General features: G+C 44.6%; 2 protein-coding genes across 2 annotated transcripts in view; both read right to left on the bottom strand.

Moving 5' to 3' along the window:
* The window catches only part of EML5 (EMAP like 5), a 1,456,757-nt gene that overhangs the window by 1,090,432 nt on the left and 349,531 nt on the right, over positions 1 to 16,794 (bottom strand). The gene's annotated exons all lie outside the window — the stretch shown is intronic.
* On the bottom strand, positions 1,914 to 5,838 carry LOC146799135 (uncharacterized). The gene is made up of 3 exons (XM_085627527.1): positions 3,907 to 5,838; positions 3,689 to 3,783; positions 1,914 to 1,980 (listed from the first exon to the last, which is right to left on the bottom strand). Exons 1-3 carry the CDS (start codon positions 5,836 to 5,838, stop codon positions 1,914 to 1,916), a joined length of 2,094 nt encoding a protein of 697 aa, XP_085483653.1.

The raw sequence follows: 16,794 nt of genomic DNA, 5'->3' as shown, positions 1-16,794 counted from the left end.
TTCGCCAGTGGCATCTTAACTGAAGTCCTCCGTTGTGGTCTACAGCAGTTTCCGACATCACTTCACACCTATGCACCCGGCTTCCCTGGTGTAGGTATCCATGGGTGGGGTGACTCTCCAACCTTCCATCTTCCACGGGGTTTCTCCAGGGTCCACTGGGAAGGGTCCTTCTTCAAAACTGTGACCCAGAGTTCCCCTTTCACTTGCATTGAGTACGCAGTTGTGTTTCTACTCTGCACACAGCCTCCGTGGGGTTCGTGTTTACTTACCTCGGGTGGTTCCTTGGATTCCCAGCTCTTCTGAGTCAAGTCCCGACTTCGGTCGCAGTTCGCATTCCACTTCTTTAGTATATGGTTTGGTCTCCCCATGGAGACCACTGTGTATTTGTGCTTACTTACCTGTTTCCTTTTGAGATATATTGTGTATTGTGTTCATATCTCCGGGTAGGAGTGTTGCAGGGATTCTGCTTATGCACAGAACTATGCGCAGGAACCCAGGACCTCAGTGAATTGTGGTGTACCAAAACTCACCTCAGAACCCAGAACCCCTATCCGGCCAGCATCAGTGTCCCATTCGTTATCCGAGATCTAGCTCGGCGGTCCCAATGTATAGACAACCCAGATCAAGCGACTTAGAATATTTCTCAGGAGTGGTAGGGATCAGAAATACCTTTTCGTAATTATTCTTACACCAGTCCACAACAGAATAAACAGAGACGCAGTAAAAGTTTAAGGAGTTTATTTTATAAACCTCGCGTTCTAAGATGCAGTACTTTGGCTAACATAAGCAGACAAATGGTCAAGATCAGAACCATCAGCATTGTTACAATACCATAGAAAATGAAAGGAGCAATCATAATAAAATGACAGCGGCAATCGGCCACCTTCCTTTCTCTAGCAAACTAATATTATTATTATTATGCTAATAAAAGGTCTCTAGGCTTGAATGGGGAACCCCATACCGTAAGGATCAGCTTAGTGGAATCACATCACAGGATCAGCAAGGCTCTCTCCTGGGAATGCTCTTCTTCTGAATGAATCTAAAACATGCTGTACTGCAATATTAAAAGCACTCGTCTTTCAGGTAACTGCAGCTGCATGCGTGTTATGGCTAAATAGTGGGACGATCAACCTGTACCTCACAACATGCACCGTCTAGTGACCCAGACTGTTTCTTTACACAATGTACAGACCAAGGTCGCTGCTCACTGTTAAGGATGTTAACAACAGACAGTTCTCATGTGAAGCAAAGCCGAGTAAGCATTTCTCAAATAATAACATGTAACTATAGTGTCGTGTGCAAAAGCAGCAAAAGCAACAAAAGCAACAAAATGGCTTTCTAACATTTACGCGGTTGTGCTAACTTAGCATTGTACATAAGGAGATAGTAATCTTCACTACACCCCCCCTTGATCGAACCACTAACCACTAGGGGCGCACTTGCATGAAGGCAGAGTTCAAGTTCGAAAGAACGGAACCAAGGGCCTGAATCGTGAGTCCATATTAGGTAAGCGGAAAGTTCGAAGAGAAAAAAAGAAAAAAAGTTTAAAAAGGAGTTGAGAAAAAATCATGAAAAAGCCATGAAACGAAGTGAAAAAACTCAATCCATCAATGTGTATGCGCAATAAGTTCCAACAGCTTCCAAGAGGAAATCATTGGAGCGGTCCGCAAAATTAACTGCCATCCAGCCATCCAGTTCAGCAAGGGAAAGGAACACACGTGTTCCTCGACAACCGGAGCCTCTAGCACCACGCGAGGACAACTGGTGTGAACTTCAAGATAACTTCTTGCTAAGAATTCAGATGCAGCCATTCCGATGTCCAATTCCCAAGGTCTCCATGTGCGGCTGCGCAGGCCATAATCCTGACGCCACAACAGTCCAACTCATGAGCCACTAAGGGGCTCATCAGCCGATCATAATCCGGGGCAGGAGACACCAGGGTTGACAGACACAGATCCAGAGCCCATTGCAACGGACAATCTAGGCAATGAAAAACAGGTTGCACACAAGAAAAGTAGGAAAACCGGAAGGACAATCCATAGGCTACGCTTAAAGTCGCCAGTGGTAAAGTGCCATAGTATTCAAGCATCCGGGTGCGAAGATGGAGCAGCCGGGGCAATGACTATCTCTGTAATGCTGAAATCATGAAAGAGAAATTTATTCAAAGAGGATATCCCCCCCGAATGGTTAGGGATGCACTCAAGAGAGCTTGCTTTTACAACCGCGACTCCATGTTCCAACCTAAGAAACAGGATCAGACAGATAAGCTAGTTTGTGTCACGAAGCACTCGCCTATGGATAATAAAATCAGACAGATCGTCAATTCACAATGGCACCTTTTAAATTTGGACACTGAAACAGCCCATCTGCCAAAACCTTTGTTTGCGTTCCGCAGAAATAAAAACTTGAGAAATTGGCTAGTTAGGGCTAAACAACCGGAACAAAAGGGCTGGATACAAAAGCGCATTGAGGGAGCCTCACCCATTAATGGCAATCACAAGTGTGGTACATGCCATGCATTCACCAACGCCATTGTTGGCAATCAAATCTGCATTAATGATTTCAATGTAAGCATGAAAGAGATGACGAATTGCAGGACCTCAAACTGCATTTATGCCATCCAATGCCCCTGCCTGCTCACCTATGTAGGTGAAACTGCGAAAGAGGTTAGAGTACGGATAGGGGAACACAAGTCCAACATTAGACGATCCAAGCATGCAGCTCCACTTGTAGATCACAAAATCTACATATCATACATAAAATGAAGTAAAAGACAAGCTGAAAAAAGATGCAGTGTTATAAGTTTTAAGGAAGATATTTGAAGGGGTTAAAGGAAAAGGGAGTGGCCAGAAAAGATAAAGAAGAAAAATCAAGAAAATCAGGCGAATAGTGCCCAATATCAAAAAATCTCAAACATGATGAAAACAAGAACATAACAAATAAAAAGTAAGAATGTATAGAATAAAGAAAGGACTAAAGTAGCTCATGTATTATTAGTCAACACAATAAGCAGCAAGCTTGCAGTGCAATAGTTAAAATAAACAGATGACTAATTATCACGCTCACCAGTATAGAATAGGAAGGACTAAACAAACTGTGGCTCGCAAAGTCCAGTCGTAAGAAAAACACAGGAAAAGCGGCCCTAATCCCCACAGGGCCGCCAAGGTTCTTAATAAATCAAATTAGCTAGGTAGACAAATGGATTTCCAATTAGATAAATATTGGAAAAGATGTTTTTAGCGACACAGTCTCTAACTGAGATTAAAAGAAAAAGAAACAAAAATCTGGCAAAGGAACTATTTTACCTTGTTTGTAGGAGCGTATGAATTGAGCGAATATTAGAAAATTGGATACAGCACCATAAGGATTGAAGGAAACACTCGAGATGGTTAAGGAAATTCTGTGAACAGAATAGAATTGCCTTCTTATAAAAGCATTTACTACAAACCAATTACGAGTGCATATAAGCCAGGTCTCGCAAAACAGAATAATCTAACTAATACATGTGATAACTCACCAATCTGAAGTGTTAAAGAGGCAAAGTCCGTGCTCAACGAAATTCCAGGGGCGATAGTTGTTCTAGTCCTGGGAAACTGCACACCGAGAGGAACATGAATAAAAGAAGAGCATAAGTTCAAAATCTCATCTATTGTGTGCAGAATAGCCGTTTAATGCAAGGTAAAAATACCTGAATACACAGATCTCTGGGTATCGAGAAGCAGATGATGAAAAGACACGGGCTTTAGTCCGAGATTGCGGGTATAATGGCAGAGTTTGAATAAGCTGTTAATATACAAACAGACAGGTTTAGTTATAAGGTTCAAATATCTTTTTTTAACAAAACCTTTTTGTTTATTTAAGATAACTAATTTGTTTACAACACAACATCCCCAATTTGGAACTAACCCCCCTCCCGCCCGCCCCTTGCCCAAAGCTCGTGTTGAAAAAAGATCTCCATCCTCTGCCATATGAAAAGTCACTCGAGGAGGCCGTCGGCCGCGGCTTCTCTGGGTCCGCAGGAGCCTCGCCCTGTGGCCCAGGCCCGTCAGTGTCCTCGCCCCGGTTGTCCTCCGAGGGGTTCGTTTCCTCCTCGATTTCGTTCTCTTCTTCTATCTCCTCCTCCTCCTCGTCCCCGTCCTCCTCCTCCTCCACCGGAGTCTCCTCGTCCTCCGAGTCGTGGGCCTCCTCGTCGAGGGCATCCTCGTCGCTGGCCTCGGCCACCATCGGCGTTTCCTCCTCGTCGCTGGCCTCGGCCACCATCTCACTCTCGTCCTCGTTCAGTCCGGTGCGAGAGTCGGAGGCCTTGCGGGCCAGCTCCTTGTGGAAGTCCCCCACGTCCTGGCCGGACGCCTCCATGGCGCGGCAGAAGGCCAGCTGGCCCTTGCTGCTGGCGAAGACTGCCTTGAGCGGGTGGCCCTCGACGGTGGCGCGCCGCATCTTGCCCACGGCCACGGTGGCGCTGTAGCGGTCCTTGTAGAGCACCAGCGCCGTGCCCTTGGCGGTGTCGTGCAGCACCTTCAGCACCGGGCCATACTGGCGGAAGTGGCGCAGCAGCGCCTTGTCGCCGATGCCGGTGTGCAGCAGGCCGTAGAGCCAGACGCAGGCGGTGGGCAGGTTCTTGCCGAAGCCCAGGGCCACCTTGTTGCGCCCCAGCTGCTTGCCGTTCATCTGGCGGATGGCGCGGCTGACGCTCAGGATGTCGGCGAACTGCACGAAGCAGTAGTTGTGGCGGGCCACCTTGATCTCGCCGTAGAGCACCTCCCCGAAGGGCTGGAAGGCGGCCGTGCTCGTCTCCTTGTCCAGGTTGCCCACGTAGAGGGTCATGGAGGCCTCGCGGCTCAAGGCCACCTCCTCGTCGGTCAGCGCTGCCTGCGTGCCCTCGCAGACGCGGACCTCCACCTCCACGCCGAAGAGCGGGGCGCCCTGGTTGGCGGACAGCGCCTCGTCGCGCTCCTTGGCCCGGCCGTAGGCCACCAGCGCGTAGCGCTCCTCGCCGGCGCCCTGCACCGTCAGCCGCGCCAGCGGGCCGTGCTTCTTGAAGGCGTGCTGCAGGCCCTGGCGGACGCTGTCGTCCGAGCAGTGCGCCGGGAACTTGGTCACCTTGAGCTGGAAGAGCTGCGGGGGCCGGCGGGGCCGGGGCCGCTCCTTGGCCGGCGGCCGCCCGGGACGCCCTCGCTGCGGCGGGGAGCGGCTGTTCAGAGGCGGGTAGCGGGGCAAGCGGCTCCTGCGCCGGCGGCTCCGCGGCGGCGGGGACCGGTACGGGTAGGGGACCCGGGTCAGGCGGTCGTAGCGCAGAACGTCCAGGTCATAGTAGAGACGGGAGGTGGGCGACAGGCTCCGGCTGAAGCCCAGCCCCAGCGGGGAGCGGTGCCGGCCAGGCTCCAGCCACAGCGGCGAGCGCACCCGGGTCAGGTAGGGCGAGCGGCTCTGGCTGTAGCCCAGCCCCAGCGGGGAGCGGGCCCATGGCAGCGGCGGCAGGTAGGGCGACGGGCTCCGGGCATATCCCAGCCCCAGCGGGGAGCGCTTCCTGCTCAGCGGCGGGTAGAGCGGCGACGGGCTGCGGCCATAGCCCAGGCCCAGCGGCGAGCGGGTGAAGTAGGGCGAGTGGTCCCGCAGGCGGCGCTCCTTGGTCTTGGAGAGGTAGGGCGAGCGCTCGCAGCTGCGGCCCAGCCGGCTGGAGGCCAGGTACAGGGAGCGCTCGAGGCGCGGGCGGGAGTCCTCGTGGTCATACTGCCGACTGAAGGGCCGGGCGGCTGATGACAGGCCATAGGCCGCGGCTCCGTGCGCGCCGTTCAGGCCCCGCGTGCGGCGCCCGCTGTGTGCGTCTCCCGCATCCATGTGGCGTGCGTGCGCCGGTCGGTCGGTGGGGCTCCGGTCCGTGCCGCTCGGCCTCCCGGGTCTGGAGAGAGAGCGTTTCCGTCCAGATAGGGGAGTGAGGTTCAAATATATAAAAATAACGAATGCGCTCAACGCGTAAAAAACAATCAGAAAAAAAAAAAGGAAAGAAAACGGTGCGCGCCAAGTTAAAATACCTGATTTGCAGGAATGATGTATTGCAGCCGATCGAGGAAAGCTCCGACTGTGGCGTCCTTCAGATGGATGAACAAAAAAACGGTTCAATAAACACACGCGAAATGTTTACGAGCGTTTAAATAGGCCAACAGATGATTCCGTGGTCGAAGAAGGCGTGCCGTTACTAAGGCATCAAATGCATGGGGGAATTGAGCAGAGTATTTCAAAGGGCCAAGGTCCCAAAAGAAATACATATGAAATGAAATCAATGCCGAATTGATAAAAAGTTATAACAAACTCGTAGCGGTCGTACCAAGGGTTACATCGCTTAACCAATTCCATACATTAGCAGGAATAAAAACGCTACCGCATGAATAAATCAAATCCAAAAAAAGAACGATTTCTCGAAAAGGCCTAGACCAATACAGTTCAAACGAAAATTGAAATGAAAGTAAGTTAGACGCAAATGAATGAACCGAAGACAGAACCCATCAAGCTATTTCCAGCATTTAGGCTAGATCATGCTTGACAATGCATAAACCCTCAAAGTCGGTGAATCAGGCTGACAGGGTCAAGGTATAAAGGGATCTGACAGCCCCACACATTCCCAAGGAGGGAATGCGTTAAAACATACATTCTTAGTGTCAAGCGCAAAGGACCCATACATATAGAGGTCTTATAAAATAGCATTTTCCCATGGAAGGGATTCGTTCAATCCTTTATCCTTAGTATTGAGGACAAAGATCCAATATACTTCACGCTTCCTGCGTGTATTGTTACTGTTGAGTCCTTTTTGATGGCGAATTTTTTCCAAGATCGTCCAACGAAGATCCTCCTCAAAATGTCTCTTTTCTGTCCAGTGATCTACAGGTGGAGCTGCATGCTTGGATCGTCTAATGTTGGACTTGTGTTCCCCTATCCCTACTCTAACCTCTCTCGCAGTTTCATCTACATAGGTGAGCAGGCAGGGGCACTGGATGGCATAAACGCAGTTTGAGGTCCTGCAATTCGTCATCTCTTTCATGCTTACATTGAAATCATTAATGCAGATTTGATCGCCAACAATGGCGTTGGCGAATGCATGGCATGTACCACACTTGTGATTGTCATTAATGGGAGAAGCTCCCTCAATGGACTTTTGTATCCAGCCCTTTTGTTCCGGTTGTTTAGCCCTAACTAGCCAATTTCTCAAGTTTTTATTTCTGCGGAACGCAAACAAAGGTTTTGGCAGATGGGCTGTTTCAGTGTCCAAATTTAAAATGTGCCATTGTGAATTGACGATCTGTCTGATTTTATTATCCATAGGCGAGTGCTTCGTGACACAAACTAGCTTATCTGTCTGATCCTGTTTCTTAGGTTGGAACATGGAGTTGCGGTTGTAAAAGCGAGCTCTCTTGAGTGCATCCCTAACCATTCTGGGGGGATATCCTCTTTGAATAAATTTCTCTTTCATGATTTCAGCATTACAGAGATAGTCATTGATGGTAGTACAGTTTCTACGTAAGCGTAGAAACTGACTAAACGGTATTCCATCCTTCTGACTTCTCGGATGGAAACTTTCAAAATGGAGAAGTGTGTTCCTAGCCGTGGGTTTGGTTTATAAAGAAATGAAAAGTTTGGATTCCTGGTGTTCTACCCAAACGTCGAGGAACTCTAATTTGATTGTACTCATATGTGCAGTGAACTTAAGGTTAACATCTGCTTTATTCATCCATTCGATGAATTCATCCAAAGAGGCCTGGTCACCGGTCCAGATGAAAACAATATCATCGATGTACCGGGACCAGTGCCGGACATTTTCAAAAAACTTATAACACTGCATCTTTTTTCAGCTTGTCTTTTACTTCATTTTATTATTAATTTGATTTCATTTTTTTAAATTGGTGCGACTTCCATCAGGGGTTCTAGTGACCCATTTCTAGTACTGTTCCAATCCTGAAAATTTGTGTTTTTGACACTCGTGACTGATGACCACTGTGCGATATGTGCAATTTAAGAGAAGTTATATAAATGAGTTATTCAATGTTAGTTTTATAATTTAAATCTTTATTTTATACTATTTTGTATCCGTCAGGTCCCATTACATCGCTAGCCCGTTCCATACGGTCTTTGTACGCCCTTAGGAAGGTGGTACCCGAATTAGGGTGTGGTCACCGAAACGCTCGTCGGCGCATTTAATGAGGACCTCCTAACACTTTTTTTCATCTGTCAAATATTGAAATTGTATTTGAAATTACAACAAAATATGTACAATCAGGCACAGTATTGAGTATTTATACATTGATTTTCGAATATTGATTTCATTGTATGCGGGGCCTCTATGTTTATTTAGGTTATTGTTGGTATAAGTGTGACGTATGTATTGATGGTGCTGTATGACATTGGTGTGAGTCTGAGAGTGTGCTGTGAATGACTTTGTATGGGATCTTTCTTTGAGTTTGATCAAGCTGTTGTATATAAAAACTTTGTCATTTTAATGTATTATTATCTATAAACTGTCAATATATGATTATATCGGAACTGATCTCTTTGACCTAGATAAAAATGAAAAATAAAATCTAAGAATGAATATTTTCTTTCTTTTTGTGTTAAATGTTCTGTCCGTTGGTCCAGTCAGAGTGTCTATGCTTAAATAGATGATACGGTGTACATATTGAAATATATAGGTAGAGAAAGGTTTTTTCTTTGTGAACACCACAAAAGAAAGCCTCCACACAAGATGATATAAAAATATCCTATGTATTATACATAAAAAACATTAGACCACAATCACATAAATCACTTTACCAACTGGCCACATGTCATGACATCACATAGATCCTAAATCACGTTGCCAAAGAGGCAATTGTCATAACATCACAAGTTAGTGCAATCAATTAAATACTTATGGGTTGCACACGTCATAAAAATACGATGAAAACATCACCTTACAAATGTGTTTTTAGATTTGAAGGTACCAAACTCTTTCCCCTGCACAACTTAGGCTTGGTAGATTCAGTAAAAAAAACACTCTGCGTTCAGAAGACAAAGTAAACAACCATTACCACCCCACTGAACCTACATGCAGCATGTGAGGAAACCCAAAAGGAATATCCATGTTGCCAAACACCCTTTCCCCTGATCTCTGTAAGGCAATCCGCACGCACCATCCCGGTGCACCTAATCTGTGGGGAGGGGGGATGGTTACTCACTGCCCCTAGTGGGGGCTGCCAGGCCGCTTGTGCAGTGAGAGTGGATGGGTCAGGAAAGAAAGGGGCCAAGTGGGACCTCCGTTGAGGATTCCTGCTTGTTCGGCTTAATGCACAAATCAGACTCAAATGCTTACCCACTGGTCTCCGTGGGGGAAGCAACAAGACCGCACTTGTTCCCCCTTTGTCCCTGGCCAAGACTAACCTGTGCTTCACAGTGCTGGTTGTCTGGCTGCAACAGATGGGAGGGGCGAGGGTCTCTGTTTCGCGCTGCATGTTGGCCTTCGGCTTTTCCTGGTGGTTGCTACAGCAACCCATTGGCTGTGGTGAGGCTTCCCTGAAGATGGGGCCCCGCAGAGGGGGTTATTCACAGTGCGGCCAGCGCTTCTCTAGCAGCGAGATCCTGGCGTACTGAGGGGTTGCATAGGAATGACCAGACCGGCTCTCCACCTGCTGTATTCAGCACTCATGCAGGGGGATAAGACAATCACTGATCCTTTCCGTATGAATAGCGCTCACCATGTGCTGGGCCGCACAATTCCACAAGTGCCAGTAATGCAGAGTGGCAGAGCCTGAAGCACTCCGCAAGTGCGGGGCTTGTAAAAAGTAAACCATAGGTGCTGGTTTTGCCTGGCAAGAGCTCAGCCTGTGCTTGGCAACTCCTTGCTCCTCGGAATGAAGAGAAAACTGCCATGAGCTGAAAAAGTGGCAAAACAAAGAGCTCACCCTGCACAACAAGGTGAAGAATAGTTCAGTCCTTCACCTGCCCCAGGCAGAAGCAGCACCTGCAGGCTAACCCACCGCTCACACACAAGGGGCAGTGCTCCTCACAGCTCTCCTTTTAGGCAGATTTCATTTAGAGCTAGCAAATCTCTTTCATGGAGTCTTTGATTTCCCTGAGCCTTCCAACAGGAAGCAAGCACGCACAAGCCCTTGGAGATTGTCCACAAGCAGGGCAAAAAGAGTCAGTCCTTTTCCTCCACCACAGACAGATGCAGCAACTGCAGATCAACCCACCCCTCACACAGAAAAGGAATCACTTTTCAAACCCCTTTGTGATTGTCTAGCGTGAATGCACATCCCCAGCTCCTGTCACTCCAAAACCAGGCGCTAAATACACCAACAGCCTGAGGCACACAGAATGGTAAAGCAAGAAAATGCCCATTTTCTAAAAGTGGCATCTTCAAACACATAATTTAAAAACCACCTTCACTAAAAGGCGTTATTAAACTCTGAGTTCAGAGAGCCTAAACTCCATTTCTCAATCTTGTCCTAATTGAAAGTTACACATGTAAAATGTTACAGTGCAGCCCCAATGAAAGCCTATGGGACAGACAGCCTTTCAATAGTAAAAAACTAAATACACAGTATTTTACTGTCAGGACATGTAAAACATACCAGGACATGTCCTACCTTTCACATACACGGCGCCCTGCCCATGGGGGTACACTGGGCCTACTTGAGGGGTGACTAACATGTAAGAAATGGGATGGTTTGGGCCTGGCAAGTGGATGCACTTGCCAGTTTAAAACTGCACATGCAGAGGTCGGAGACACATTTACAGGGCTACTCAGGTAGGTGGCACAACCAGTGCTGCAAGCCCAAGGCCTGTAAAGCATTTGATTTACAGGCCCTGGCACACTCAGTGCACTTTACTAGGGACTTACCAGTACATCAAATATGTCAATCATGGTTAACCAATCATATTCACAATTTACATAGAGAGCATATGGATTTTAGCACCGATCAACAGTGTTAAAGTGCCCAGAATCCTATAGCCAACAAAAACCGGGTCAGAAAAATAGGAGGCAAAAGGCAAAATGGTTGGGGATAAACCTGCCAAAAGGGCCAGGTCTAACAGTGACCTTACATAGTTGGAGATTTACACCTTGCAAACATTTGTAAGAGTTTACAGAATAGGCTAGTAAATCTGCAACAGTGGCAGGTTTTTAGGCACAGTCCTAGCAAATGTTTTTAGATGTAACTTTTGCATAGGCAAATGAATATGTGTATATTTGCTCTTGCAAATATCAGCTTAGCAAGTGCAAACTCACTTGTTTAAACTGTGTTTTATTTTTTATGCCAAAGGAAAATATTTAGGCTATGGAAAAACCTATTGACATACATTTCCACCTTTATTGGTTGAAGGTGCCCTGAATTCCCTGCAAAGATTTTAATCTTGTCAGAAGTAAGTTTCCCACCTTTTCCTGGGTACTTAGGGGTTGAAGAAGCATTGGTGAATAGCCTGGAACATGCATGTTTGTGGTTGCCCTCAAAGTCCTGTATTTACCCCTTCCCATCTGCTTTTAGCCCCTGTGACTAGATTTGCTCACATGAAAATATTCATGCAAGTAAATAATTTCATGAGTGCAAAACCAATTACAGAGCATGTATGCCAAACTTACCCACATCACCTACTCGGAGAATTGGGCCCACACTTATTTATCTCTGACCAGACCTTGCTGTTTAATCTACATGTAAAGTGTTAATATCCAATAATTCATACAGCCCTTAGTACAGGCTTACACTTTTGATAAACAAGGAAACTTAGGCACACTGTGATACCGTGATATGCCAAAGACTTACACAATGTGGTCAAAATCAGAACTTCAGGCCTGGTTTGTTGTGTTTTCTCATACGCACTGGACTACAGGCACAATCTGGGTTTACTAACAGTAAAATCTCGGACAGCTAGTGAACACTCAAATTTAAATCTGCAAAGCAATTCACCATACACTTCCTCAAACAAGAGTAAGAAAGGGCTGCAATGTCACCACCAACCTTGACTTAAAAACAGCATGGGGCCGCAAACAAGCAGCCTCCTGTCTAACGCACATTCCCACTCCCTGCCTTTTTTCTACACAGGCCATGCATGGTCTACAGTTGGAACCTTGCTCTCTCGGTACTAGTCCTCTGTCCGTTCAAGCTTCATTACGTTCCTGCTCGATACAGACCCCACATGGTCTTTAGCCCTACCCTCCATTTGCAAGTACCAACTGTTGCACGCCTATGTGTTTCTCTAACTGCTCTTGACACAGGCCTAACATGGTCTCCAGTTTTATCCTTGCTTTCTTGTGACACCTGCTGCCCTGTGTGGTTCTTAAACAAGGTGTAGGTGACAGAGAGGAAGACATAGCCCTTAGAGACTAAAGTTGTGAACAAATCATGAGTTGGTACATTCCAAGATGAGGTCTGCTAGCAGTGCTGAGCAAGGTGCCCCATGCTGCTAGGGTTCAGAACATCAACAGAAAAGCATTCCATGTGATTTAGCACCAAGAAACCTTATGGTGTACGTGCACTCTATACGTTTCCTAGAACAAAGAGAGAAATGTTTAAATTAGAGCAATGATACAACCAGAACTCTGCAATAACCAGAGGTCCAACAAAATGAAAAGACTGGAATATTCAGACCCCTACCATAAAGTATGAGCTGGCCCACAGAGAGCCTATACACAGAGCCTCTGTATATGCAGAACCTATGAATATTTAAAGATTTGACATAAACAGAGCACTGGTATGTTCACATTCCAGTATAATAAGTAAGGTGGAATAAACAGAACCTTGGTGGAATCCAAACTCTGAAATATCTGGATCCCTGTTATAATCATAAAAGCTAGTATCAGAGCTCTGATATTATGAGAATGTTGCCATAATTTGTCACCTCACTCTATGGCAGTAAATGTGGCAAGTGGATTTTATAGGGAAAGTAGATTTCTTGTTTTTTTGGACAAGTAGTTTATAAAACTCCACATTCCTTCATAACGGTGCTTTTAAAACATGCTGATCCTGGCAACATCAATAGTGATGACCGTCCTTGTTAAAAGCATGGAAAACATTGTTTTTCTTTATGCTTTAAAGATGGCTGCTGCATTGGGGGCCACAATATGCATTATGCAATCATGTTGTATCACACAACATGTTTCCTATACTTTTTAGATGGCCGTACATTGCAGCATCACTTTGTGTCAGACAATGCAACAGACATATTGAAAGAATAGAAAATATTCCTTTTTCTGTTCTCAGAGTGGTTGTCACGTTGCGTGGCACAATGTGATGACGCAACACACATTGAGTCACACAACATGGTAGCCATCGTTAAAGTACAGAAAACTATACAGCCACGATCAATAATTCTTTTATATGTAGATAAGGGCAGCATATAAGATCCCTCCTTTTCAACTGAATTGCATGTTTCCGGTTTGCTTCAATAGAGTACAATCTAGTCTCCAGCTCAATCGTTGCTCCTACACTATTATTTCCTTCCTGCATCTAATGCATACAGGATTCTGTTAATAATGGTGTTCCCACTACCAGTGCTATACCGAGACAACAAACATTTACCAACTTCTCCCTAAACAAGACCTATATCAGGACTCCTTTCCACTTTCACAAGACTGTATCGCCTCTAGGACTTTAAAGTTGGTCAAGCTGCTCTGACCAAAGAGAAACCTCATAGGTTAACCTTGTTTTGTGGTTTAGTTTCTCATATTGGATAGAGTTGTTATTCTTTATGGTCAAGAACCGCGAGGACTATGGCATCTTTTAGCTTTGTACTGTATTCTAACATTTATGACTATCAATGAAGATCCTACAATGCAGAATGAATTGTTACTCAATTGTAGTCCTGGTTCTGCATCTTAGGAATATTTACTGGAGTCATAAAAGACACTTCCTTCTCTTCTTTGGCATCTGAAATAAAAACTTCTGCAATGTATTACTAGTCTAAACTATTCACTTCAGAAAGAACGGACTCTGTGAGGGAACAGTCAGTACAAGGCATTGTGGTTAGTGAAGCTCTTGGAGCTTTAAAGGGGTAGAATGCCTTTTTAAAATCTCAAAATGTAAGACTAGGATGAACCTTTCCTCGTTACTTAGACTTGCATGTAATTAGCAGTGTGTGTTATCGATGCTGCAATGTAGTTTTGAGGTGGGATTTTTTAGTATTTCAATCGGTCTAAATTTTTGAAAATCTTGCCTGTGGTAGGTTTAGGGGGGTGCTCCACAACTTAGAGATACTTTGCTGTCCTCACTCCTTTAGGGCTATATGGACATACCTATTGCTATGAATTGTTCTAGGGTACTGGCATATAGCAAGGAATTATTCTAATGAATATTACTATCACTGAAGGTAGTACGATGCAGAAATACGAAAGATCACAATATATCGCATTACCTTGCAGAATTTTATGAATAAATACAAACATTGACAGGATTGTAACATAGAATACAGTGAGTTCCTTCAGTGAGATGACCAAAGTGTGCTATGAACAACACAAGAAAGTGTTCCTATTAGTATAAAACAATTAGACCAACCTCCATAGATTTATAGGGCCTCCCCTCACTTTAAAATGTATCTTGGGAATTATCTAACGCAATGATATATTGTCACTTTTCACCAATAAACAGTGATAAATATTATTTTCACATGTATTAATAGTACAGAAACACATCTTTGCTCTTTTGATTAATTGAATTTGACGACCATTTCTAACATACATATTACAATTTATACAACAAATTATATAAGTAGAAGAAAAATACCACACATTTGGAAAACTGCTACTAACTGACATTCCTTTGTTTTATTCCATTTGTACGTCTGCTTCAAAATATGCCTCATCCTTCCTTCTCGCCTTTTATCTGACTAGTCACCACTTAACAATCAGTGTGTCCTTAAGAAACCGTCTACAGCATGCAATGTTCCAACCAAAAAACAAATTGACTTTAGATGACAAGCATTTGCAATGCAATCAGTCTCGCCTTTGGGACCTTATATGTATTTAGCTATGCAACACATTAGCCTGGGTGCTGAAACATCTACTGTTGTTTAACATGGAGAGAAAGAAAGCACCAAACTGCATGACACACCAGGTATGGGAACACATGGAGAGAAATATTGCCTTTCGTCAGGAAATGGTATATTCCAAAGCTCGGTTTTTAATATAAAATCCGGGCCCTCAGTGGTTATATCACTGAAAATACAAGATCTGAAAAAAATATTGTCGTCTACGGGTGCTCGTGAAAGACAATTTCTATGGACTGGAATCTAGAGAATGCTTAAGTGATTCTGGTATTTTACTGACCTCTACTGGTCGTTTTCTACCAAGCAAGTTAAATAGAGGCAGTTGCCAGAAAAATTAAAATAAGAAAGTCCCTCAGCAGAAAACAAATCTGGTATTTTACGGACCTCTACTGGTCGTTTTCTATCAAGACAGTTAAATAGAGGCAGTTGAACAGAAAAAAGTCCCTAAGCGGAAGCAGACAAGTCCTAGGGCTGATTTCCAGAGCCCACAAAGTACATACACATATAAGTATATACTAAAGTATATACAAAAGGTCTTGAATGCTCAACCTAAAAATGGAAGCAGCAGGATGACACCAGGGTAAATATAAAAAACACATGAACTTAAAAAACTAGTTTTCACATGCATCTGTTAACTAAAAATGGGTTTAATTACAAATTAGAAGTAGTATCCTTATTAACACCTTACTGAGACATTTAACCAATGCTAAAGTTGCTGACTTTGCCCCATCGTAATTCTAGAAGCATAATACACCACAATGAACTGCAAGGAGGCCTATAATTGCTTACACTTTTTTTTTTATAAGACTAACTACAGATATGACATGTACCTCGGAGACTTCAACAATAAATGTAAAAATCTATGATTTGAGAGTTGCGTTGTACCAAAAGTTACATTTGTGTCTCACTTGGCAGATCTGCTGCCCCAGAAGTGCCAACGGTGATGTCTCCTTGACTCTGGCTGGGACATCAGGGAATACATGCCAAGATAGCTCAGGAAGAAGAATGCTCTTTCAAGGCTGCAGAATGTCACAAGTTTGACTACAGGCAGCGCATACTGAACCTTTCATACCCCATAGGTCGATAAAATGAGTATAAAAAATTATGTGTTTGTAACATGTGTTAATTATAGTGTATTAACAGGTGTTAATTATACAGTAGAAGAGACGGATTCAAGCACTGTACACATCCGGTCATTATTCTTATTGATAATATGGGTCTTAGGCATAGGTTTCAAACACCAGATCCAAACAAATTCCAACACACAGGCCTCGTGAGGACCATGTATGCTATGGTCAGTTTCTGTAACCATGCACACATGCTGGTCTCAGCCTTCACTTCATATGAGGCCGCAATAGTGGTAAAAACTGAATGCATCTTGTGCTGTGTTCAAGCCAACAACATGAGTCGACATTGCCAAGTATAAAAATAATGTCTCAAAATATTTATCTTAAATGTTCACGGTCTTAGATATACTGAATTGTAGGACAGTGTCATTTTCATCTAAGCTGTAACAGCACGTGGAAATTATATTTCCCATGCTCGTACGGTGTACGTGTGTCTGATCTGTAAACACTTTTGTTTAATTTAATAATCACTTTAATTCAAATCATGCGTGAAAACGAAAGCAATCAGTAATAAAAATCCGGACAGTGAACGAGGACAGAGACACCCATCAATCAAAATCCACAAATCTAATTTGGACCCTACTCTACCCGCAGCATTGTAATTACGTTAACTACTGTGCATCTCAGAAAGCTCGATGGGCCTACGTGCCTAGAATCACCAGTC

The sequence above is a fragment of the Triturus cristatus genome, chromosome 9 (genome assembly GCF_964204655.1).
Source record: "Triturus cristatus chromosome 9, aTriCri1.1, whole genome shotgun sequence".
In the NCBI taxonomy this organism is placed as follows: Eukaryota; Metazoa; Chordata; class Amphibia; order Caudata; family Salamandridae; genus Triturus; species Triturus cristatus.
This window is presented reverse-complemented; position numbering and strand designations above follow the sequence as displayed.